This window comes from Microtus pennsylvanicus, chromosome 21 (assembly GCF_037038515.1).
Source record: "Microtus pennsylvanicus isolate mMicPen1 chromosome 21, mMicPen1.hap1, whole genome shotgun sequence".
NCBI classification, from domain to species: Eukaryota; Metazoa; Chordata; class Mammalia; order Rodentia; family Cricetidae; genus Microtus; species Microtus pennsylvanicus.
In genome coordinates, this window is record NC_134599.1 from 6,116,319 (window position 1) to 6,141,251 (window position 24,933).

The 24,933-nt window shown below is 50.8% G+C and overlaps 1 protein-coding gene across 1 annotated transcript; it reads right to left on the bottom strand.

Moving 5' to 3' along the window:
• Nucleotides 1-738: 738 nt before the first annotated feature.
• Nos3 (nitric oxide synthase 3) lies at nucleotides 739-24,473 on the bottom strand. Its single transcript, XM_075955249.1, has 26 exons — nucleotides 24,275-24,473; nucleotides 22,189-22,291; nucleotides 21,669-21,817; nucleotides 21,393-21,555; nucleotides 20,107-20,198; nucleotides 19,886-20,027; nucleotides 18,831-18,970; nucleotides 18,544-18,718; nucleotides 17,948-18,049; nucleotides 17,216-17,410; nucleotides 17,029-17,102; nucleotides 16,732-16,876; nucleotides 16,247-16,351; nucleotides 11,753-11,820; nucleotides 11,067-11,183; nucleotides 10,794-10,968; nucleotides 5,381-5,513; nucleotides 5,185-5,263; nucleotides 4,864-5,051; nucleotides 4,182-4,354; nucleotides 3,676-3,886; nucleotides 3,508-3,595; nucleotides 2,724-2,845; nucleotides 1,672-1,820; nucleotides 1,329-1,523; nucleotides 739-1,235 (listed from the first exon to the last, which is right to left on the bottom strand). The coding sequence occupies exons 1-26, from the start codon at nucleotides 24,436-24,438 to the stop codon at nucleotides 1,074-1,076; spliced, it is 3,609 nt and encodes a 1,202-aa protein (XP_075811364.1). The 5' UTR covers nucleotides 24,439-24,473; the 3' UTR covers nucleotides 739-1,073.
• Between the last annotated feature and the right edge of the window lie 460 nt (nucleotides 24,474-24,933).

The window sequence follows — 24,933 nt, forward strand, 5'->3', positions numbered from 1 at the left end:
TGGAATGCTTGCTGACAGCCTTTTTCTCCCACAGGTTCTGGCTTTCCCAGCCGCAGGAAACTAGATGGGGTGGCATGGAAAGATACATGGAGCCATCTTTTGAGCTCCACCCCCCCCCCCAGGCCCAGGGTATTTTACTTGGTCATGATCTGGGACTCAAAGAGGAGCTTGCCCAGAGAACAAAGAGTAGGAAAGAGATGGCTGTGAGCTGAAGATGGGCCCCACAAGAAGGGCTAAGATGGCACTAGCCCCAGCTGGCTGTTGTGGAGTAGTTGCCTGGGAAGAAGGACCCCAGTGCCCTCAAGGTGGAGGGCAGGGCCCGGGCAGTGGCCCAGCTCAGTGTTAGGGATCCGTGAGGCACGGAGCCTGAAAGGCAGGGAAGTTGTTCCTGTTGGCCTCGCCTTTGAGTTCCTGTGGGACTAGGGGTGGGGGATATGGAGACTTGTGAGTGGAAAAACTAGAGAGGGTTGCTGTTTTTGGACGTCAGCGCTGCTGTGATGTCTGAGGAAGTGGGTGGGGCTCCTCATCCTGTGTGAAGTAAGCGGTGAAGATTGTTCACGGCTGTGCGGCACATTGCTGCCAAGGGAACGTCTGGCATGCCCCACTCCTGGAAGCTGAGGGCTGCACCTGTTCACTCAATCACATACAGAGGTGTCTAGGACTCGCTGTCCCCACATCTGTACACATTAAAGCACGGATTAAAAGATTTTTCAATCATTGTAATCCACAAGAGTCGGGTTGGGCATCTCACATTATCTAGCATGATCTTTTATGATAAATCTCCAATAAATACCGGGATGATATAGACTTCAAAGTTAAAATACTCCAGAGAGGGATAAAGGAGTCTACAGTCCATCAAAAACATACCTAGAGGGTCAATACCACAGCCAGAGGAACCTTCAAGATGTAGGCCGAATCCCTCCCTGCCTAGGTGAACTGGAGAGATTAGAGTTCGTATATCCGCAGTCTCGCGACTCATGCTTGTAGGCATTCTCAAGAGAGGGTGGCTGGCTTTGGTCAGCCGAACAGACTGAGACAGTCCCTCTCTCCGAGAACTGGAGGCGACGAGACTGTCACGAACCCGGGGTTTCTGGGCCGGGAGGGTCGAAGGACCAGGGCACTGCACCCCGCAGCTGTCGCTCCTGCAAGGAAAAGCTCTGGGTGCGTATGCGGCTTGTCACCTCCTGGGTGCGCAGTGTAAGCCCGAAGATGTCCTCGTGGTAGCGTTGCTGATCCTGAGAGGAGGAAAAGAGACCGGTTGACCGACCAGAACATGAGCAGCCAGCATAGACCTACCCTAGCCAGGCCCGGGCCCGCCCCCTTCGTACCCGCAGCACGCCGATGACGTCACCGGCCTCGTCCAGCTCCATGTCGCCCTCTGTTGCTAGAATTCGCTGTACGGTCTGCAGGACGCTGGTTGCCATAGTGACGTCGCCGCAGACAAACATGTGTCCTTGCTCGAGGCACAGCACGCGGTGAACCTCCGTGGCCAGCTCTGTCCTCAGGAGGTCCTGTACGTAGGTCTGGGGGCGGGATGAGAGGCGGGCCTTGCGGTGAGAACACCCATGCTGGGGACGTGTCTAAGGGGAGGGTTGGGACTGGGTGGGGGGCTTGGGGACCGCCCAAGCCTGGTAGCGCCATCTGCCATCTCTACCGCCTGCTGCCTGGTACCTTAGGGCTGCCAGGATCCCTGGAATAGGCGGTGAGGATGTGTCCAAAAACCCCGCGCTTCTGGGCATCCAGTACTTCGTCTCTGTAGAGATGGTCGAGTTCGGAGCATCGGCAGCCAAACACCAAAGTCATGGGGGCAGGCTGCAACCCTGAGAGCAATAAGGTGGTTTGAGAGGGCCTCCTTCCTCTGGAGGAGCCTTGTTATCACCACCTCCGGGCCACGCTTGCCCAGGGTGCCAGCCAGGCTTTTGGGTTGGAACAACCACAATCTTGGCTGTTCAGCCTCTAGCAAATAGGGTGCTTTCACCCAGAACCTGGCACACCTCTGATTTACAGAAGGAAATAGGCATTCAGGCAGCCGAACCAGGAGTGGAACTTCGCTAGAACCTGCTCTATCTACTCAATACTGTACCCAAGGCCTGTGTGACATCCCAGGTTCACTTAACTCCAGGCCCAGCTCGTATTCTTCTGTACCTTTCAACCATCCTCTCCCACACAACCTTCTTTTATTGACACCTGAGCAGATAGGGTTAGACTGGGCGGCCCTAGATGAGCTCTGACGCGGTTAGGAATCTATATGGAGCTGTCTCCTGTCTGAACTCCTACCCTATCCCTTCCTTCTTTACCCTCAGTCCACTTCAAATCCTATTATATGGGGCTGGAGAGATGGCTCAGTGGTTAAGAGCTTTGCCTGCTCTTCCAAAGGTCCTGAGTTCAATTCCCAGCAACCACATGTGCTCACAACCATCTGTAATGAGATGTGGTGCCCTCTTCTGGCCTGCAGGGATACACACAGACCACTGAATACATAATAAATAAAATTTAAAAAAAATATGTTGTTTAAAAAAAAACAAACAAATCCTATTATATGCAGAGGGACCACCAGGAAGGCAAACAAACAGGACCCAGTCCTCTCCTCTCCTCCCCTTCCCATTAACTAGCCTCTTTTCACCTTTGGCCCTACTTTCTTTTATGGCCATTTCCTCCAGCCTCCCTCCTTTCCTCCTTGGCTTTCTTCTGACTTCCAGGGGCACCCTTCGCCCCAGCCTCACCTTTGATCTCAATGTCATGTAATCTTTCCTGCCAGAATCCCCGGAAGGGTGCGATGCCAGTCCCTGGGCCCACCAGGATGCAGGGCAAATTGGGATCAGGTGGCAGCCGGAAGGAGGGAGCCCTAGGCAGAGAGAGTCTATTAAGGCCTCTTTTCTTCACCCACGACCTTATACATACCCACCAAACTTTGGCTGTATAGACAAGAAAGCCGAAGGCCCAATAACAAACAACATGGGTTTTTTTGTTGTTGTTGTTTTGTTTTAGGCAGAATCTCACTATACAATTCTGGTTGGTCTGTAACTTGCTTTGTAAACAAGGTTGGTCTCAAACTCACAGAAATCTGCTTGCCTCTGTCCTCCAAGTGTTGAATTAAAGGTGTAGAACCTGCTAAAAACCTAGACTTTTAACATAGTCTATAGCCAAGGACACAGAGAGACATGCAGGGGGCTCTACTTTCATGAAGCACTAGGGCCACTGGCTAATCCATGTTGTTTCTGGCAGTTCTGGTTTCAGGGGCAGGACTCTGCACTGTTATTGAGGTTCAAAGCTCAGCCATAGTTGTGAAGTGACCCAGAGACCCCACTGTTCTTGATGTACTAATAGGTCCTCCATCGGAGGACCTAATTACCAGCTAATCCTGTGTGGCACCCCTCCCCCCTCCATGCAAACACACACACACACACATTCCTCACTTGTCCCTGTCATGCACGTAGCACTTTCTCACCCCTGCCTGGACACAGATGACCTCTTCTACCCCTTCCCTACCCCAGAGGCCTCACTTACCCCCTGATGAAGCAGGGCACCAGGTCTCCTGCCTTGAGTTGGCTCAGCCATGTAGAACACACCCCATAGTGCAGAGGGCCCAGCCCATCTAGGGATTAGGAGGAGAGGCCATTTCAGAGGTCTATCTTGGTCTTGCCAAGACCAGGCACTTCCAGCTCCCAGCCTCACCCTGGGTTCGATACGCCAGCACAGCTACGGTGAGATGGATCTCTCCTGGGTGGGTGCTGGGTGCTGAGCTGACAGAGTAGTACCGGGGCTGGAGCAGGGGCAGCTGGGTGAGGATCAGAGGGGCAGGCAATGCCACTGACGGGAACTGCTCCAGCACCTCCAACAGCGTGGGGCAGCGGAACCACTTCCACTCTTCATAGCGCCGGGGGTCCTGAGGGCAGATATGCTGAGCTGAGGACCCCGCAGTCCTTGCCAGAGTGACCCCTACCTAGCTGGGCCTCCTTAGCATTTATTCATGCTCAGTTCAGGCCAACACACACCCTTGAAGACCCAGAGCAACCAGAGATGTCAGCCTGGAGACAGGCCTTAAAGCACCGGTGCATATTGGCCAGGAGAAGCAAGTCCAGAGAACTTGGCATGTATGGAGTACTTATTTTCACTGGATGTCCCCCAATTTATTTATCATCCTCTAGTCTAGCCTCTGCTCCCCACAGCATGGCCCCCACCTGGCTGAGGGCCTCCAGCTCCTGCTGTTCGCTGGACTCTTCTGCCAGGGTGCTGAGAAGTCGAAGGAGGCGAGGGCTGGGCGGGGAAGTGATGTCCAGGAAGAAGGTGAGAGCCTGGCGCAGTGTACATGGGGGCAGCCGGGGGTCCCGTACCCAGCCAGGGGGAGGGCCACCTGGGAGTGATGCACAGAGGGGATCACTGAGGCTGGGTGGTCTGAACTGAAGCTCCCTTTGTTGACTTTTGGGGGACTGACCAGGTGTTACTGTGTCTTATTGGAAAACCTGTCCTTGAATGGTGGCATGTGCTTTTCTGAGCAGCTCTGATATGATATGAGCAGGGCTGGGGGGCGACCCTGGCTAAACTGGGTTTCTCTGATCTCCTCTGCCTGTAACCCCATCAGGTTATCTTATCTCCAGGCATTTGTTGTGGAAGGAGATAGGCCAGCTACAGAGAAATTAGACTGTGGTGAGGCTGAGGCTGGAAGGAGGCCTTTAGGGTGCTTGGTGGGTTCTGGAAAAGGGCCACATGCAACAAGGCCATCCTGGTTAGAGTGGCAGCTAGGTCCAGGTAGTACCTAGGTGTGAAGCATGGTGGTAACCCTGTGGGCACTGAGCACCATGGGGTCCTGTGCCAGGGGACGCAGCAGGCTCTTACTCTCCCACCCCAGGCCACAATCCTCACCAGGACTGCCCTTTTCCAGTTGCTCCACAGCCACAGGCTCTGTGGATGGCGGAGGGTCCTCCACTCTGCTCAGCAGTGCCTCCACTAGGCCGGGTCGGTTGGGTGGGCACACACCTATGTGGTCCCCTGGCTGGTACTGCAGTCCCTCTTGGCCACTAGTGTCCAGACGCACCAGGATTGTGGCTCGGCTAGGAGTGTGAAGGGAGGAGTTATTGAGGTCAGAAAACAGGGAGGAGGAAGGAGGAATGTGGGAGGAGTATGGTTGGTCTGCGTGAGGAGGACCCTAACAGTGAGGAGAATGGGGTGAGCCATATTCCTCACGTGGATTTGCTGCTCTGTAGGTTTTCCACAGAGAGGATCGTAGCCTGGAACATCTTCCGCCTATGCACATGGGTCAGCCCTGGGGAGCAAGAGAATAAAGGGGTCTGAGCAGGTGAGTGGGTCTTGGCCTGTGAGGGAGAATCCTAGGACCACCCCCGCTCCACTCAGCAAGGTCAGGTTGAGGTCAGGGTTGTACCTGGTAGTAACTGCAGGCTCTCAGCCTGGGTACTCAGTCGGTACCTCTGGCGCTTCCAGCTGCGTTTGGGGCTGAAGATGTCTCGGGCGGCAGCCTTGGCATCTTCTCCCACACAGAAGGTCTCACAGGCGGCCTGAGGGATGAGTAGTGAGGGCCTAAGGCTCCTTGCCTCCAGGAAGCCTCAGTGTATTAAGGGAGTATTAAGGGGTGTATTAAGGGAGGTAGGCCTGGGGCTGCTGGTCACCTGCAGTCTCTTTTCATTTCAGTCAGCACCCACATTGGTGACAGGGAGACCAAGGCTGAGGTTGTTGCTGACCATGGCACTTTATTTTCTAGCTCATTTGGCCACTATGATAGGGCCCTGACTTGTCACACCTGCTTGTCTGATGAGTACTGACGCCACGTCCCCGAGAGCACACTGTTCGGCATATAGTAGTACCTCAGTGAAGGCAGCTATGAACTCGGACCTGAGTCTGGATTCTCTCGGGACCTAACATCTTCTGTGTCTCAGTTCCCCATCTTGACCCTTCAATTAGGTTCCAGCAAAGATTAAATAAGATACTTCTGTTTTCAGAGGCAGGGTCTTTTGTAGCCCAGGCTGGCCTCTAACTTGCAGTGTAAAAAGGGATGGCTTTGAACTTCTGTTTCTCCTGTCTCCACTTCCCAAGTGCTGGGCTTACAGGAGTGTGCCACCACACTTGGTTTCTGTAGTGACAAGGGCTGAGCCTAGGGCTTAGTGCATGCTGGGTAAGCACTTTACCACTTGAGCTACACCCCCCATCCCTCTCTGAGATGCTTCATGCAAAGCCCTTAGGACAGTGTATGCAGAGGGCCAGTGCTGTCTTGTTGTAGAAGGGGAGGGATCCTGCTCCGTCTGTCTGCTTCTGGTCAGGGACAAATGGACAAGCAGCTTGCTGTTCCAGCCTTGAGATTCAGGGCTCCCCGTGGTGGGCTGGGTCCTTTCTCCAGGCCGTTACTGTTTCTTTTCAAGAGTGTGCAGCCTTCTATCTCTTCCTTCCTCCCTGGGCCCTCTCCCTTCCTTCCGATCCCCACTGCTACTGTCCCAGTGAGCCTGTCTTCCTGCTCCTCAGAGGCTCTCATTTGTCTGTATCACCACAATTATAAAACATCTCGCTGTGGGCTCACCTTGCTCAGAAACTTCCAGCATCTCCATTTTTTCTAGTCTCTGGGTCGTATTTTCTATTTCTCTTTTCTCAATCTTGACCTTTTCCTTCCAAGCAAACCCCCTGGTTTCTTGCATTGGGTCTAGACTAACAAAAACTGAGTCCCAAATGGATGGACAGATGTGGGGGCTTCCTCACTGATTGAGAACTGTCAGTGTGACGAAGATGCTCTGGGGGAGTCCCTGGGATACTTCTCTGTCCAGAACCAGCCCTTCAGACCAGGCACCAGGGCTGCTCTCAAGCTTCCTGGAGTTTCTACTGGCCTGAGCTTTAGCCCTGACCTCTGAATGACCCTCTGGGCCCTGTCTTTCTTCTTCCATTTTGCCTGCTTTGAGTAGGAGTCCTGATATGGAATTTCCCTCTGTATGCTATGAATACTTTTTTTTCTTTTTTAACCATTGGTTAATAAAGAAGCTTCTTCTGCCTATAGCAGGGCAGAATATAGCCAGGCTGGAAGAGATACAGAGAGAGGATAGGCGAAGTCAGAGAGATGCCATGTAGCTGCCAAAGGAGACGGTCACCAGAACCTTACCCAGTAAGCCACAGCCTTGTGGTGATACACAGAATAATAGAAATGGGATAAGATATAAGAGATAGCCAATAAGAAGCCTGAGCCAATATGCTGAACAGTGTTGTAATTAATATAGTTTTTGTGTGATTACTCAGGTCTGGGTGACCAGGAAACAAACGAGCAGTCTCCGGTTACAAAATGGTGCCCATAGTTTGGGGCTAACCTGCGTGGCCAGCCACACACTTCGTGTCTGTGCTTGTATGCCCGTGCGAGGTTATGTAGCTGAGAGCAAGCCTGCCCCTCAGCACCCTGCCCGGGAAAGCAGCTGGACTGGGTCTGCTAGCTGTGCGCAGGCAGGAAAGCATGGCAGAGTCCCACTGCCATACACAGAGACATTTCCAGGCCACGCAGCATGCTCCCTGGCAGATTTAGCTTTTACTCAGACAAAAGGGGTTTATGTGCTGCACGGTGCTTCCCAGAGTTGAGATGGTGAGCACAGCTCCCACCCAGCAGTTGCAGAATTGGCAGTGAACCTCTGCCATGTTGGTCTGGGTGGGGCCGAAAGGCAAAGCAGCCTTAGTCCTAGCCAGTTTAGCATTTGAAGAAGCAGTCCTGGTCAGAAAAGGATTTCAGATACACATTAGGACAGATTCAGACATAACAGACCTCTAAATGAGACACAGTGTGTTTAAAAAATGTACATAGGCTCGGGAGAGAGAAGGAAAAAAGTATAGATAAAACAAAGCCTTTAAAGAAACGGTAAAAGGGGCTGGAGAGATGGCTCAGTGGTTAAGAGCATTGTCTGCTCTTCCAAAGGTCCTGAGTTCAATTCCCAGCTACCACATGGTGGCTCAGAACCATCTGTAATGAGGTCTGGTGCCCTCTTCTGGCCTGCAGGCATACATGTAGGCAGAATATTTTATACATAATAAATAAATAAAATTAAAAAAAAGAGACGGTAAAAGTAATATAAAAGAGTACAGATAATCATAGATTAAAGAAATAAAGGTAATATATATTAAAAAGTAATAGAGTAAAAAATCAATGTAAAGATAAAAAATATGGGCTGGAGAGATGGCTCAGAGGTTAAGAGTACTGGCTGCTCTTCCAGAGGTCCTGAGTTCAATTCCCAGCAACCACATGGTGGCTCACAACCATCTGTACTGAGATCTGGCGCCCCGCTCTGGCGTGCGGGCATACATCGAGGCAGAATGTTGTATACATAATAAATAAATAAAAATTAAAAAAAAAGATAAAAAATATACAGAGTCTGGATTATTCATATTACTGTGTTTTCTTTAAATTTTTTGACTGCAGGAAAACATTTGATTCTGGGGCTGCTAAGTTAAACCAACATAAAGGTATCTTGACTTCAAAATTTGGGGCTTTGGAAAAGAGGTTCTGCTTTTGTTTCTACAGAAAATAAAAACCTGTGGATTCCTCCCAGGTTAATGTGGTTTGATGGAACAATACCCCCCAAAAGTTCTCTGTGAACCCTAAAAATACTTTGCCTAACAAAAAGCAGGAAGCAGTTTGGAGAAAACTATGCCCAAATCCCCAAAATGATTGTTTATAAAGGTTTGTTTTCATTTTAAGGGTGTTAATTATAAGTGATTAATGGTCACAGTCAATTTCAAAAAAGATAAAGGGAATATGACATAGAGATAAATATTTTGTATTGGTATGGATCATGGTCTGTTTATACAAATTTAAAGTTGATTTTGTTACATTTTATAATTTCTACTCTTGTTTAAGGTATTGTGTTTGTGCAGCTCATTTAAAAATGTAATGTATAATTAAAAATTACAGATTAAGCCGGGCGGTGGTGGCGCACGCCTTTAATCCCAGCACTCGGGAGGCAGAGGTAGGCGGATCTCTGTGAGTTCGAGACCAGCCTGGTCTACAGAGCTAGTTCCAGGACAGGCTCCAAAGCCACAGAGAAACCCTGTCTCGAAAAACCAAAAAAAAAAAAAAAAAAAAAAAAGCAGATTAATAGTCATTTATAATAGTCAAACTTGTAGTCTTGCTAGGTTTTCTAGATGTACAGAAATTTATTTCAGATGGATAGGTATTCTTCAAATCTTTCAAAGACTTACAAAATATGGTGTTTAAAATGTTTCAAGAACTTAGACTTTTCTCGACAGTGAGACATGTCTGCTTCTGCAGCACCAATTACTTCAGAGAGCTTGGTGGACATTGAAGAAACTCATTATGGAATTTGCCTTCAGTGTGATAAGGCTAGACATCTGGGCAAGAAACTGCTCTTGCCTGGACTGCTTGATGGTATGCTGTATGAACTGGACATGTAGGACCCACAGAAAAGTGACTGCTGAACTTTCCAAAAGACGGAATGGTCCTTTAGGGTTCCTGCCTCATGAAAAAAAAAAACCTGCCAAACATTTTGTAGGACACAAAAGAAAGCAAGTGATGAGCTTTGTCAGTACAAGGCAGAACAACAGATCTTCAAGTCTCCTGCTTCACTGAAAAGTCTGTTAGATATTATGGGCCTGTAGGCTGAATATGGATGCCCCAACATTACAGAAGAACTTTGGGTGACTGTCCAGGCAGCCAGATGTCTCTGTCAATTTTAGAGTTTTGGAAGTTGCTAACAATGTACTTCCTGTTTACTTAGGTAATATATCTTCCTGGGGTCTTTAAAGAACTGAAGACAGTTATAGTTTTCCTTAGTTATGATAAATGTCTCTTAATTCTAGAGTTTTGGAAGTTGCTAACAATGATTCCTGTTTACTTAGGTAATATTATATCTTCTTGGGGTCTTTAAAGAGCTGAAGGCAGATAGTTATAGTTTTCCTTAGTTATGATAAAAGATAAATTAGATATGAAACTTTAGATTCACAAAGATAAAATAGATGATAGTATATATTTTTTAATTTTGCCAGATACAAATAGACTAAATATTGTAACTGTAATTCTTGCTTAAACCTGTCTTACTATACGTAATTTTACTATATTAAAGTTAAAACCTTCCTTTTTATTTAGACAGAAAATGAGAGTTGATGTGGGATTCCCCTCTGTATGCTATGAATATGTCTTATTACCATTGGTTAATAAAGAAGCTGCTTCTGCCTATAGCAAGGCAGACTATAGCCAGGCTGGAAGAGATACAGAGAGAGAATAGGTGAAGTCAGAGAGACGCCATGTTGCTGCCAAAGGAGATGGTCGCCAGAACCTTACCCAATAAGCCACAGCCTTGTGGTGATACACAGAATAATAGAAATGAGTTAAGATATAAAAGCTAGCCAATAAGAAGCCTGAGCTAAAATACCAAACAATGTTGTTTTAATTAATTAATATAGTTTCTGTGTGATTATTTGGGTCTGGGCTACAGAGTCCTGGTGCCCTGACTTTATTCCTTTGTGCACCCAGTGTTGGGGGCAGCTTATGGCTATCTGAGGAGCCCTTCTGTAGGCCCTGCCTGTTCTTTTTTGCCATGTTTCTAGCCTGATGTGGTGCCTCTGTTGGTAGTACCTGTTGTCCACTACTTGGGGCTGATTCCAGAAGGGCCGGCTATTGAGTGGCAAAATTAAGGCAAGTTTTGAAAAGAACAGGGCAAGGCCAGAGAACCAGATTAGGAAGTCAGTGAGCATCTAGTCTCAGTATTTCAGGGTTCAACTACAGAAGCCTGGAGGAGGCGTCTCAGGTCAGACTCAGATCAGAGGTTTGCCCAGGGTCAGATATAGGGCACTGGGTCGCTCACCTGGAAGGCTGCCTGGGCCCAGCCTCGGAAAGCCTCCTCCTGGCCGCAGAGCTCATCACCCTGGCCCAGCTGCAATAGCCGTTCCCCACCCAGCTCCTCCAGCCTTGTGTCCACTGCCCGAGCAAAGGCACAGAAGTGGGGGTATGCTCGGGAGCCGAGCCCAAAAACACAGAACCTGTGGTACAGGGAACCGTTGTTGAAGTCCCCATGCCAGCCCATGTCTACCCAGGCGGTTTCTCTCTCCCGTTCACCCCCTTTAGTGAGGACCCTAACCTGAGGGTGCCCAGGGCCCCTGCGCTGTCTGTGTTACTGGACTCTTTCCTCTTGCGCCGCCAAGACGATACCAGGGGATCTGAGCAGGAGACGCTGTTGAATCGGATTTTGTAACTCCTGGCAAGAGAGGATAAAGACGGGGTGTCACAAGGAACAGGAAACATGGCCCAGTCCCAGCCAGGGAACAGGTTTGTGGTTCCTACTCCTGGGGTGAGAAGGGTTGAGATGCAGCCTTGAGGTAGTGGTGGAGGGCTCTGCTCTGCCTCTCCTTCTGGAAGAGACCTCAGGATTGTAGGGGGAAGTCATAGGCCAGGTTCCCAGTGACGGTGGCCCTTGTGGCTGGATGGTGTCCAGGCCTCATGCTCTCTGTTCCCCAGCTTGTTGAGAAGGACTTGAGAGACCAGGGTAATGTCCCTAAGATCTCTCTCTCTCTCTCTCTCTCTCTCTCTCTCTCTCTTTTTTTTTTTTTTTTTTTTTGGTTTTTCGAGACAGGGTTTCTCTGTGGCTTTGGAGCCTGTCCTGGAACTAGCTCTGTAGACCAGGCTGGTCTCAAACTCACAGAGATCCGCCTGCCTCTGCCTCCCGAGTGCTGGGATTAAAGGCGTGCGCCACCATTGCCCGGCAACCTAAGATCTCTCCTTTAGTGTCCCCAATGCCTCTTGTCCCGTCTCCCTGCTCCCACTCACTTGTGCTGTTCCGGCCGAGGGGAGCTGTTGTAGGGCCCCGACATCTCCATCAGTGCTGCTGCGAAGCTCTGTGCAAGGAAACACCATGTGTTTGCATCATGGTTAGTATTATTTTGTACTATACAGGAGCTTAAAACCAGGCTGGCTGTGTGTATGTGAGCATGTGTGTATGTGTGTAGCCTTGTATCATTGAACACGCGTGCTTTGACTCACAGAGGGTTACATCCCAACACATGCACTAAGAGCACTTAGAAGCTGGGAAGGCTTTAACAGGATGTGCAGCACACCCTTTACCCCTCCCCCACACATCTGAACACATCAAGAAAACACTAGAGTGTGGTTCTTTCCCTGCAATTGTGGGTAAATGGGAGCTGCCCAACAAGCCAAACATAGCATCCCATTCCATGTCTCTAGTCTGGGCACAGATCCAAGTTCAGAATCTGAAATACATTTATTTTCTTTCTTTCTTTCTTTCTTTCTTTCTTTCTTTCTTTCTTTCTTTCTTTCTTTCTATCTTCCTTCCTTCTTTCTTTTTCTTCTTTTTTTCATGATAGGGTTTTTCTGTATAGTCCTGGCTGTCCTGGAACTAGCTCTGTAGACCAGGCTGGCCTCAAACTCACAAATATCCCCCTGCCTTTGCCTCCTGAGTGCTGGGATTAAAGATGTGCGCCATCACCACCCAATGAAATAATTTCTAATGGACTCATATTGCCATATCATAAAGTAAAAAGTCACAATTGAAACACACTAAATTGGAGGCTATTTGTACTTACATAGGTGCATATAGTTTGTTTTTTAATGGAACCATGTAATTCTTGCTTGCTTTTTACCAGTGACTATTGTGGATAGCCTCCTAAGCCAATATCTTAAGCTTGGCTTCATTCTCTTTTCTGAGATTTATTTCTTTTATTTTATGCATATGAGTGTTTTGCCTGCATGTATGTTTGTGCACCGTGTGCATGTCTGGTACCCATGAAGGCAAGAAGAAGGTGTCAGATCCCCTGGAACTGGAATTAAAGATGGATGTGAGCCACCATGTGGGTGTTGGGAATCAAACCTGGGTCCTCTGGAAGAGCAGTTGGTGCTCTCAAATGCTGAGACATCTCTCTAGCCCTTTGACTTCTTTGTGGTGGCTATATCCTCCTCCCATATTTGCCTGTATGGTGGTGGATGACATTCTATGACTGAAGGACACTGGGTAGCCTATGAACCATTAGTTCTCCAACATCCTCACCCACATACCATACATCTTTGTGAGGCTCAGTCAAGTGGTCTTTAGAGGTGGGGTGGCTGAATGAGGACTTTAAAAACTGGGTGGACATGCCAGCTGTAGTACATGCTTCTAATCCAAGCAGGTTGATCTGTATGAGTTTGATGCCTGTCTGGTCTACACAGTGAGACCCCATCTCAAACAAAACAAAACAATGGACAGTGACCAGTGAGAGGGCTCACCAGGTGAAGATGCTCTAACGAGGGGAACCTGAGACTCATCTGTGGAGCCCACCTAAGAGTGGAAGGAGGGAACCAACTTCACAAGGGTCCTCTGACTTCCACACGCATGTCACAGTGTACGCACACACATGCATACACACACACACACACACACACACACACGCATACACGCACACACTCAACCTAATAGTCAATTCTCAGTGGGGTGGTCAAGTCCTACTTGAGTGGCGAGGGAAGGAAGCTCATTCTTGTCCACATCAACACTGGGCACGAGCAGCCCCCAGCACTTTACCAGCTTTGGAATGGACAGAGCTTCAGGGCCTGATGGAGTGTAGGGGGATTATTTAAGTGGGCCACCTCAGAAGGCTCTTTTACATTTTGGTGCCACCATGGAAACAAGTTAGAAATCACACAAACACAGCTCCTAAACGCTAACTATAGATCATCTGGGGGGTGTTTCTGTGGGGTTACTCTAGTCAGCACACGAGACCTGAACTTCAGGATTTTTTTTTTTTTGAGACACGGTCTCATGTAGCTCAGGCTTGATTCTAATTTGCTATATAGTGAAAGATGACCGTGACCTTCTAATCCTCCTGCCTCCAACTCTTGAGTGCTGAGATTACATATGTGCCACCACACCCGATGAATGTGGTGCCAGGATTCAAACCCTTTGAATATGCTAGTCAAGTACCCTACCAATTGTCCTATCTCCCCAACCTTGAGCTCCGTGTGTGAATGACTTAGAGTAAGTACATAGTCATGTAGGTGTTCACAGATCAGACGTGTGTGTGTGATCAGCATCCTGAAGTCACCTTTGTGCCTCATACTAGTCTCCTGGTCGAGAAATCCCCCTGGGTTAGAGTTGCCTGGTTTTGAACTTCAGACAAAGAGGATTCTGCCATATGTATTCACGGCCTGTTTCATTTTTCATCTGTATTGTGTGTTGTAATTTGTTCACACTGCTGTACCTCATGTGAGTTATCACTGTTTATCCAATCTATTGTTGATTGACACTTGAATTGTTTCCAGTGTGGGTGTTATGAGCAATGCTGCCATAAATATTCTTGTTCATATCTTTGGTGTATATACTCTGTTTTCTGTGTGATACATTTCTTCCTCTAAAAAATTTGGGCATGAAATTGAAATGCTCACATCTCAAAAGCGTGGTTTAATCTGGTCATTTGACAGTTTGAAAAAACAAAATAGAAACCCGCCCCCCACCCCCGAAAAAAAAAACAGTTAAACTTACATCTTCCCTATGACCCAATAATTCCACTCCCGGGTATTTATCCAAGAGAAATGAAAACACAAGCCCACAAAAGCCTGCTACAAGAATGTTCTTAACAGTTTTATTCATAATAACCCCAAATTGGAAGCAGTCCAAGTGTCTATCAACAGAAGAATGGATAAACAAGCCGGGGCTGTTCACACAGTGAACACCACTCAGCAGGGGAAGAAAGTACTGAGCCATGGACAGGGACAAACCTCCAAAACAGGCAGAGTGACCGAAGCCACAGCACTGCACTTCCGAGACCCATCTATCTGTCGTGACTGGAGACTGCCTTGGAGAAGCTGACGAGACTTTGGGAGGGGGCAGGGCGCATGAAACGCTCTCTGTCTTATTGGACTGTGGGTCACACACACCACTTCTCTGCTTCAAAGCCAAATCATGACGCCACTTACGGCTTAGTGTTTGTCCCTCCAATCTTGTGTTAATGACATTTGGAGGTCAGACTTTTGGAGAGGGTTGGGTTGAGAGGGCTCTGCCTTCATGAGTGGTTTCATCTACTCACGGATTAATGGATTAATGAGCTGTATTGGGAAGCCCTGCTATAAAAGCGGCCCTCTCTGGAGCGTTCCTACTGTCTTGCTGTGTGATGCCCTCTGCATGTCATGATGCACAGGGAGGTCCCTCCAGACACTGAGGAGATGCTGAGACAGGTGTTTGGGGTTTTTGTTTTAAATCTTTTATTGCTCTTATTTTAACTTGCATGCATGCACGTCCTTACAATGTATAGAGGTCAGAGGACACTTTGCAGGAGTTGGTCCTGTTCTTTTGTCTAGGTCTTGTGGATAGAATTCAGGGCCTCAGGCATGGCAGTGAGTGCCCTTTACCTACTGAGGCATCCACCTCTTCTTACCTGACCCAGTTTCTGTTTGTTTGTTGTTGTGGAGACAGGGCCTCATTATGTAGATAAGGCTAGCCTGAACTCCATCTGCCTCTGCCTCCCTAGTACTGGGATTAAAGACATTCCTGTTTTGGAGTCTCCTGTAGCCCAGACTGGCCTTAAACTCAGTTTTGCTGTAGATAACCTGAAACTCTTGATCCTCTTGCCTGTGCCTTTCAAGATTACATATGATACCACACTTGACTCATGGTGCTCTGTTTCAGTTTGCTTGTTTTAAATAAACAAACATTACAGCCAGGGAAAGGGCTTCTGTCAGAATTCAAGCTTGCTGGGAGCCATTTACCTCTGGCTAGAGGAGGGACTCAGCACTAATAAGGGCTCTGACATCTGAGGTGGGAAGAGATGAGCAGGCGGAAGTGCCTCAAACTCGGGCACAGAGCACACCACGGGAAGATAATGGTTATCCACGAGGCATTTGGTGGCCTCGGATTTTGTTTAAGCCATGTTGAGCAAGTGAAGCTATTTAATCTGTGCTGGCACCCAGAGAGTGCACATGCAAAGAAAAGAGACAGTTAGAGCACTGAAGTGAGCAGGCAATCCTTGTTTTTCTCATTTGTCGAGACCTGGAGGCACTCTTTGGTCAGCCAGGAAGTGCCTGCCTCAAATGAAAGAGTTGCACTGATAATAGGGACATAGGAGTCAAGGTTCCAGCAGCCAGTTCCCATTCCCGTCAGGAAGTGGGGCTACTTCGTCAGATTCATTTTCCGTCCTGGTGCATGTGTGTGCGTGTGTGCGCGGATGTGTGTGTATGTGTGAGTGTGCATGGGTGTGTATAGTATGTATGTCTGCTCCCTCCTGTCCAGCTGCTCCTGTTTCTAGTCTTTCCTCGCTCTCTCCACCCTGAAAGCCTTACCTCTCCATTCTCCGGGGGATCCCCATTCCCAAAGGTGCTGGTCACCACCAACACCAGTGCCTCGTGCTCCAGGGACACCACGTCGTACTCATCCATGCACAGGACCTGTGGGGAGAAGATGGATGTTGGGACTTGTCTTCCTGCTTTCCCTGTCCTCACTTAGGCTGCCTTGAGAAGACAAGGCCTGATTGAATCCTGGATCTTTGTAGATTTTAGTTTTCTTTGTGAAGCCCATCTTCTACTTTTTTTGAGACAAGGTCTCGTGAAGCCCAGGTTAGCCTTGAGCTCATTACTTAGTCAAGGATGACCTTGAGCCCTTGCTCCTCTTGACTCCACCTCCCAAGTGCTAAGATTACAGGGACGCACCACCATTCTGGACTTGACATGAACCCTTCCTTTTAACTCTCTCATCATCTAGGCACCTCTGAAGAGGTAGACAGACTCTTTCCCCTTTCCAGCCCCTGTCTCCCAGGCCACAGTCCTACCCGGGGATCAAACGCCTTCCGGAAGAGCCTCCCCAACTGCTGTGCGTAGCTCTGGGCCCGGCCAGTCTCAGAGCCATACAGGATAGTCGCCTTCACACGCTTTGCCATCACAGTGCCCATGAGTGATGCAGAGATCTTCACTGCACTGCAGGCAAGGGTGGGGTGAGGGCATTCTATGTGCATAGGGGCCAGACCTCCCAGGTAGGGGTCCAGACCTCATCCCAGCAGTCTGGGGGTACCACTACTGGGCTTGTTCTCCTAAAGTATGGAGAAGGGATGTAGTCCCAGGGTACCCACTTGGCCACTTCCTTGAAGGTCTTCTTCCTGGTGATACCCGCGCCCTTTGCTGCACTTCCCTTCCAGGGGTCAGGCTGCAGAAAAGTGATGGGGTGGGGAGGGGAGGAGCATGGAAGACGAAAGTTAGCAGTCCTTGTGGGCTGCCTAGAGTTGTGCTAGGTGGGCAAGAGCCAATCAGGTTGGGTACCTGGTAGTGGAAGGCAGGGGACAGGAAATAGTTGACCATCTCTTGATGGAAGACAGGAGTGAGGCTGCCTGAGATGGGGGGTACAATCCAGGCCCAATCAGCAGGGCAGCCCCCTCTGGCCTTCTGCTCATTCTCCAAGTGCTTCATGAAGGAGGCTGTGGCGGCATGGTGGTCTACAATGGTCACTTTGGCCAGCTGAGGTGAGGACAGGAAGAGGCTGGACTCAGAAATGCCCTAAAGATTCCCCACCATTTCTTTGTCACTGTCAGCCTTGCCTGTGTCTTGGGTCACTGCAAATGACATTTGGCAAATGTCCCCACAAATCTCTGCAGATTGCATAACCATGCTCCAGGTTTTAGCAGGGAGAGCAGCCCTGATTTCCAGTGTCTGTGTGCCTTGTCACGAGGGCTGGGTGCCGAGATAGACCTGGGGCCTCCCAGGCTACCGCTCTGCCACACCCTCAGGTCCTTCCTCAACCCTTTCAACAAAGGTATTCACCAGACATTGGTTTCCTCGCCAACCCCCCTCCCCTGTATTATGACCCTCCCATACCTAGCATGCTTTCTCCCCTAGTATTAGAGATTCCAGCTGCCAGTGGGTCCCACAGTATGCCTGTGTCCAAAGCTGCAGGTACAATGTGCCCCATGACACATGGGCTATAGCATATCCCAACCCTGCTCAGTTTCTGTGTCCCCTAATCCCCCCTCCTTGCCCCCAGCTGGGCCCATGTACCTGGTAACTGTGCAATACAGCCACGTTAATTTCCACTGCTGCCTTGTCTTTCCACAGCGAGGAGGTTGTCCGAGTGTCTAGATCCATGCAGACAGCCACATCCTGGGACAAGTTGTACAGGGTAGGGACAGAGCAGCAGGAGTGGATAGGAGGAGGGGGTGAGAGGAATACTGAGTTGAGCCAGTGTTTTGCCCACCAAGGTACTACGTGGCGGAGAGGGCAAGTCCCTTCTCAGCACTGGCCCTTCATTTCCCTTCTCCGAAATGGGTGTAAACCTTTTCTGGGAAAAGGTCCCCTTTGAGCCAGGCATGGTGTTCAAGTCTATACTTCCAGCTGTTGGGATGCTGGTGCAGAGAGATTACCATGAGTTCAGGACCAGCCTGGAAACACGCACGCACACACTGCTTTGAGAATCTAATGAGCTATCTTCCACACGCGTCCTCACTTCTACCGTTCTTTCTTCCCAGCTTTGGTGACTCCAAAGCTCACCCACATCCCTGGACCGGACTCAGCTCACATTTTCCCATGGCCAGCCCTCTGGGTTGGAGGAGGGGTGGCACACAGCTTCATGTTTCCTTCCCTCAGCATCCCCTTACCTCAAGTATGTTGTAACGGTGAGGGTCACACAGGTCCCTCATGCCAATCTCTGAGCTCATGTACCAGCCGCTGAAAGGGGCAGCGGGGAACTCCAGGCCCCCGATCTCCAGAAGCATGTTGGACACAGCTGGGAGGGCATACCAACGCAGGCCAAGGGCAGCAAACCACTCTAGCCTAGGGTTTCGGGTTCGAATTAGTCTCTGTGTAGAGTTGCCATGTGCCCCTCACAGTCCTTCTTCAAAGGACTCCGGGTAGTCCCACGCCCACCCTGTCCTTTCATGCTCACGTGGGGTGCTCCAGAGGCACCTCGAGGACCAGCTCTGGGGGCAGAGTGAAGAGTTCTGGGGGTTCATCGGGAGCCTGGAGTAGCAGGGGCAGCACATCAAAACGGCCACTTCCTGGGGCCCAGCCGTGTTGGATACAGAGCTGTGGGAAGCAGGCAGAGCAGAGTTCAAGGGAATCCTCACCATTAGCCATTCCCCATTCTTTACTTCAGGGACTCCTCAGCAGCTGGGTCTTTGTATCCACTGGAGAACCCTGTCCTTTTGTAGTCTAGGCTTTCCTTGCACTCCTGACCCTCCTGCTTCAACCTACCAAGAATTACAGAAATGCACCGCCATGCCTGGCTTCCCATCTTTCACCCCAAGGAAGGTCCCCTCCTGCTGCTCCCTTGGTGCTCTCTCTGCATTCCATGCTGTGTGCCCTGGCTTTCCTATCCTCGCAAGCCTGGGCGCCCACTTGTCATGAATACTCTTGGCTGTCAACTTGACGCACCTGGGAAGAGGAAGCTTCAACTGAGGAATGGCCGCCATCACCAGACTGGCTTGTGGCCATGTCTACAGGGGACTTTTATTGATCACTGATTGATATAGGTGACCCAGCCCACTATGGCCAGCACCTGGGTTGTCTGGGCCTGAGGTATTTATAGAAGGTAGCTGAGCAAGCCAGTTAACATTTCTTCATGGCCTCTGCAGGTTCCTGCTTCCAGGCCCCTGACTTTCTTCAGTAATGGAGTGTGACCCGTGAGTTGTACGAGGAAAGAAAATCTTTCCTCTCCAGATTACTTTTGGTCAATGTTTTACTACAGCAATAGAAAGCAAAGTAGGTTGGGTGGAGGTGGCGCACGCCTGTAATCCCAGCACTCGGGAGGAAGAGGCAGGCAGATCTCTGTGAGTTCGAGGCCAGTCTGGTCTACAAGAGCTAGTTCCAGGACAGGCTCCAAAATTACAGAGAAACCCTGTCTCGAAAAACAACAACAGAAAAGAAAGAAAGGAAGAAAGAAAGAAAGAAAGAAAGAAAGGAAAGAAAGAAAGGAAGGAAGAAAGCAAAGTAGTACACCACCTCAGTGATCTCCACATTGGCAGGGTCCCCTCGCACGGAGCCATCCTGCTGTCTATAGCCTGCATAGCGCACCAGCTGGCTGTTCCAGATCCGGAAGTCTCCCCTGCCAGGGCAGCGCTGAGGGAACACTGTGATGGCTGAACTGGCAGGGGGAATGAAGCTGGTTAGAGCCCCTTCACTGCTGCCTGGGGTAGGCTTGGGCCTGGGGTGGGGTCACTCACCGAAGATTGCCTCGGTTTGTTGCATACTTAATATGGTTGCAGATGTAGGTGAACATTTCCTGTGCGGTCCTGCAGTCCCGGGCATCAAATACCTGGGCCCAGAGGGGATGGGTCAAGGATGTAGGAGACAGGTGAGGTTTTGAGTACCAGCTCCAGAGGAGTGCTGGCACGGGGCTTGTTGGGAAGGAGGCGGGGTCTGGAGGAGCTACCCACTGCCCTACTGAGCCTCCTTTGCCAGACAGCCCCACTTGCCCAGAACAGCCTGATTTTCCCAGGACACATCTCCCCACTCCCCTCAGGGCAGACTTGAACACCAGCACAGAGGGGCACCTGCTCACTGCTGAGTGGATGTCTGGGGAAGGTTTCTATTTGACAGGGACCCCACATAGGGGTATTGGCATTGAGTTGCTCATTGGCCAGAGTGCTCATGCCGAGGCAGGTGATCCAGCTCCCTTGAGCCAGTACAGTGACGGAAAGAGGCGGCTGTAGTAGGTGCTTCTAGGGACCCTGTCCGTGGCATCCTGATGCTAGGAGAAGGCTGGGAGGTCCTATCCTGTCTGAGGGGGAGGAAACTTGTGACAGGGTAGGGGTGGTGGTGGTTGACCAATGGCTAAAGGAGGGACACAGCAGGGAGTAGAGCTTATTATGAAAGCTTGAAGGGTTCAAAGTTGAACTAAAGCTTTGAACCACTTAGAGGGTTGGGCAGGCGGTAGACAGATTGTTCTGATTTTATTGGCGATGCCTTTGGCATGGCCGAGCGTGTGGCTTTCGTCCACATTCTTTGGCGGCCACTTACAGCCCAGGAGGCCAAGGTCATGAGTTCCCCTGTAGGCCCTTGGCTTCTCTCAGTGCTGAAGCTGTTCCAGTAACCCAGGCTAGTTCTGTGGTGTGGACCGGTGTGAAGGAGGGTTGGGACTGAGGCTACAGGGGACCTCAGGGGAGGTGGGTGTGAGCTGAAGGCCTCCAGGAGGAGCAAGTTAGCTTTTCCAGCAACATTTCTTGTCCTCTCTACCAACTGTCCTCATCTACTCAGGGAGCCTCAGTATTCTGCCTTGCTTCTGCCAAGGACTGTGGGGTTTGATCGCTGCGCCTTAGTCAATAGGCTGAGGACTATCCCGTAGCATCCAAGGATGGAGCTGATCCCTTTAGCTTTCTCAAAAGGCAATAGATAGGGATGGGTCCACTGCCTCACACCCACCCCTCAGGGAGGCCGCAGGAGCTTCCCGTGGCTCTCTTTTTCATTCAGGCCCCTGGTACCCTTCTGGGCATGTACCAGCTGGTTTTACCTGCAGCTTTCCCCACTGGATCCGACCCACACAGCGGGGAGCATTGCGCCAGGCCTGCTTCGCCCCAAAAACTAGCTCACTCTCCCGGAGCTGGTAGGTGCCTGTGGCTGCCACCTCAGCCTCCACCTCTTGAAGCCGCTGTTCATGAGCCTGGGAACCACTCCTGGGGAGAGGGGAGGGTCACAAGCCTGGGTGTCAGGACAGTGGAAGGTGTGAGTAGTGATTAGGAGGCTTCTCAGGTCAGTGGTGGGGTGCTCCAGTGTAGGAGAGACTCACCTTTTGATGGAGTTGTAGTACTGATTGATGAAGTCCCGGGCCTGACCCAATAGCTGCTCAGTGGGTGAAGGGCCCTGGGTGGGCCGGCTCTGTAACTTCCTTGGAAATACCAGTGATCCCAAGCAGCGTCTTGGGGTACAGGGCCCATCCTGGGCCAGAGGAACAGAGAACATAAAGTCCCGGATCAGGTCAGAGTACAGGGTGAGCTGTGGTTAGCAAGGGCTGAGGTAGATGCCGAGCAGAGGGAGGGAGGTTTGGGAAAGGATGGACTCAGATCCGGGCTAAGATTGGAAATGGGATGAGGTCAGATTGGCTTAGGGTAGCACTCAGGGCTCAGGGCCAAAGGGTTGCTGAAACCATTGCAATGTTCCTTGACCCCTCTGGCCCTTCCCAATTTTCACAGCTTGTAGACAAGACCAAGTCTAATAAAAAAAACCTTGCTCATATGGGTCCCCACCTGGGCCCAGGCCTCTTCCAACCCCTTCCCAGTCCTAGAAACCTGGGTAGGGCCTGTCCTCACCTGCTGAGCCTGGGCACTGAGGGTGTCATAGGTGATGCTGCCCACTTCCCAGTTCTTCACCCGAGGAAACTTGGGTCCCTCTGGGGGCCGGGTGAGTGGGGGGCTGTTGGGAACCATGGATGGGAGAGAAGTTTATTTCTTTTAGGCCTCTGCACTGTAGCCCAGGGCAGCCTTGTTCACATCAATAACCCCACAGGGTCATTGTCCACCCACCGCTTCCTGATATTTTCTGTCTGCTCTCACAATAGCCTTGGCAGGTGGGCAGTACCACTGCCCTCCCTCTTACAAAGGCATCAAGGCTTAGATGAACGGGGTCTCTAGCCTGAGAGTGCACGGGGGGGGGGGGGGGATCCAGACAGCTCTGAGCACTCTCTAGCCTAGAGTGCTGGCCCAGACCGGTCCTCACTGCCTGCGTAGCCCTTATTTTGTCTCTGCTGCATCTGAGGTTCTTTTATTGTGAATGTACAAGTTGGAAGTTTGGATACCCAGGAAGCAGTGTTGAGAAGTTGGTGATTTGGGAGGTGAGGTATAGAGGTATAGACTCGTGCGTTGACAGACTGACTACTGGGTCTACTGGGTTCTAGTGGGGTGCCTTTGTCATAAGAAAAAAGAAAGAGCTCTTTGTTCTGCTTTCTTGGTCCAGGTGTTCACCATGGGAAGCCCTTCCCACCAGAGATGACACATGAGGCCTGTGTCATGCTCGTAGATGTCCAGCTTTCTGAACTGCGAGTGGGATGACCTCCCTCGCATGTGGCGTGTGTGGCGTGTGGGGTGTGTGTATGGTGTGTGTGGTGTGTGTGGCGTGTGTGTGTGGTGTGTGGTATGTGTCTGTGTGTAGCGTGTGTGTGTGGTGTGTGTGGCGTGTGTGTGTGTGGTGTGTGTGGTATATGTCTGTGTGTGGCTTGTGTGTGTGGCGTGTGGTGTGTGTGTGGCGTGTGGTATGTGTCTGTGTGTGGTGTGTGGTATGTGTCTGTGGGTGGTGTGTGTGTGTGGTGTGTGTGTGGTGTGTGTGTGTGGTGTGTGTGTGTGTGTGTGTATGGTGTGTGTTGAGACAGGTTTGTCTAGCCTCAAGCTCCATACGACTGAGGATAGCCTAGAATTCCCGAGCCTCCGGCTTCCCCTTCCCAGTCGCTGGGATCACAGTGGTAGTCCTCCACGCTGGCCCCTTCTCCCTTCGACACGTTACCCTGTCTTGAGGATCGTATTTTGACAAGTGGATAGTCCGAATAGGCACGTACCCTACCGAGGGGCCTGAGCGGAGCGAAGCCCCCACAGGGAGTCCCGTCCTCTGATTTTGCTCCCACTCACACCCCTCTTGACAGCAGTCATCGTGTGAAGGGAAGCCTCAGAAGCCTTATCACTTCCTCCCAGAACCGCCTGCCTGCGCAGGAGGAAGGGAGGGACTTGGGGCCCTGGTGTCCCTGAGCTGCTGCACCAGACCCTCAGGTTTGGCAGGAGCCGCTTGGCCTGACACCCTGCTGCGATTTTTGGTCTTTCTTCTTTTCAGGGACTCAGGCCCAGGGAAGATCCCCGAGGGCTAGGGCTGCAGGGTTGTATGTGGTAAGGGCTGTGGTGAGGAGGGAGTCCTGAAGGGGGAAAGGGCCTAGCAACTTTGTCTTATCTTCCACCCCAAGTGTTTGGGTCTCAAGTCCCAGCTCTCCCCAGTTATGTGAAACCCTGCTCCTAGAAGGCTTCTCCCTTGCTCCTGCCTTCTCAAGTTAAGTGCCATCACTACTGTTTGTTGAAGACTTCCTATGAATTTGGTAAGTAATTCAAGTCCACATTTTATTCACACAGAGGCTCAGAGAGGTTAAGTAACTTGTTTGAGGTCAGTTTTGATAGGTGAGCAACATTCAAACTCTGGCCCAGTTCTGTAGCCGGGCCCCTTATTTCTCACTTTTACCCATTACCTGCCAACTCTGTGTTTGGCCTCTTCTCAGCCGTGCAGCCTCATCCTGTCCAGTTCACACTAGCCGCTTTCCGCACTGGTAGCCTGGTCCTCCTGGCTCTCCGCTCTAGGCCTCAGCCCTTCAGAAACCCCTTTTTACTCAGAGATCTTACCTGCTCAAAGCCATGGGGCCCTCACCTGTGATCTGGTGCTGGTTGGGGCGGGGTCAGAGATGCTGGTGCCTGGCTAGGCTCTGGTGCTGGAGAGGTTGGGCCCTGCTTGCCGCAGAGCCCCAGGCCCAGCCCAAGCCCTAGGCCGCAGGGTGGCCCGGGCTCCTGGCCCACACTCTTCAAGTTGCCCATGCCCGCTGCACCTTGACTCTGCTGACTGCTCTGCTGAGTCCTGGCCTTTTCCTTAGGAAGCAGGGAGGGGGTGGTGGGAGGGGGCTCTCCGATGCTGGCCCTCGCCCCGCCCCTGTCCCACACACAATGGGACAGGAACAAGGCTGGCGGGAGGCTCTAAAACCTCGGCTTCATGCCCGCTGGCCCAGAGGGTGGGGGGCCGGACGCCTGGGTTCCGCCTTGAGGGCGAGAGCTGATAAGTGGGAACCCAGGTGTCCAGAGGCCTGGGACTGAGTGTAGGAACTGGTCTTAGGGGGAACGGTGGGCTGGAGCTACGAGAGGGTGGAAAGATGCGTTTGTGGTGTTAGGTCACAGTGGAGGATCAGTAGCAGGATGGTGATGGAATATCATACTCCTAGAGTCACAGGGATTTCTAGGTTTATCCTGGTCCTCTTGCTCTTTACCCTTCCTATCCCAGGGTCCTTTGGGGGCTTGGGGACACAGGTTCATAAAAGA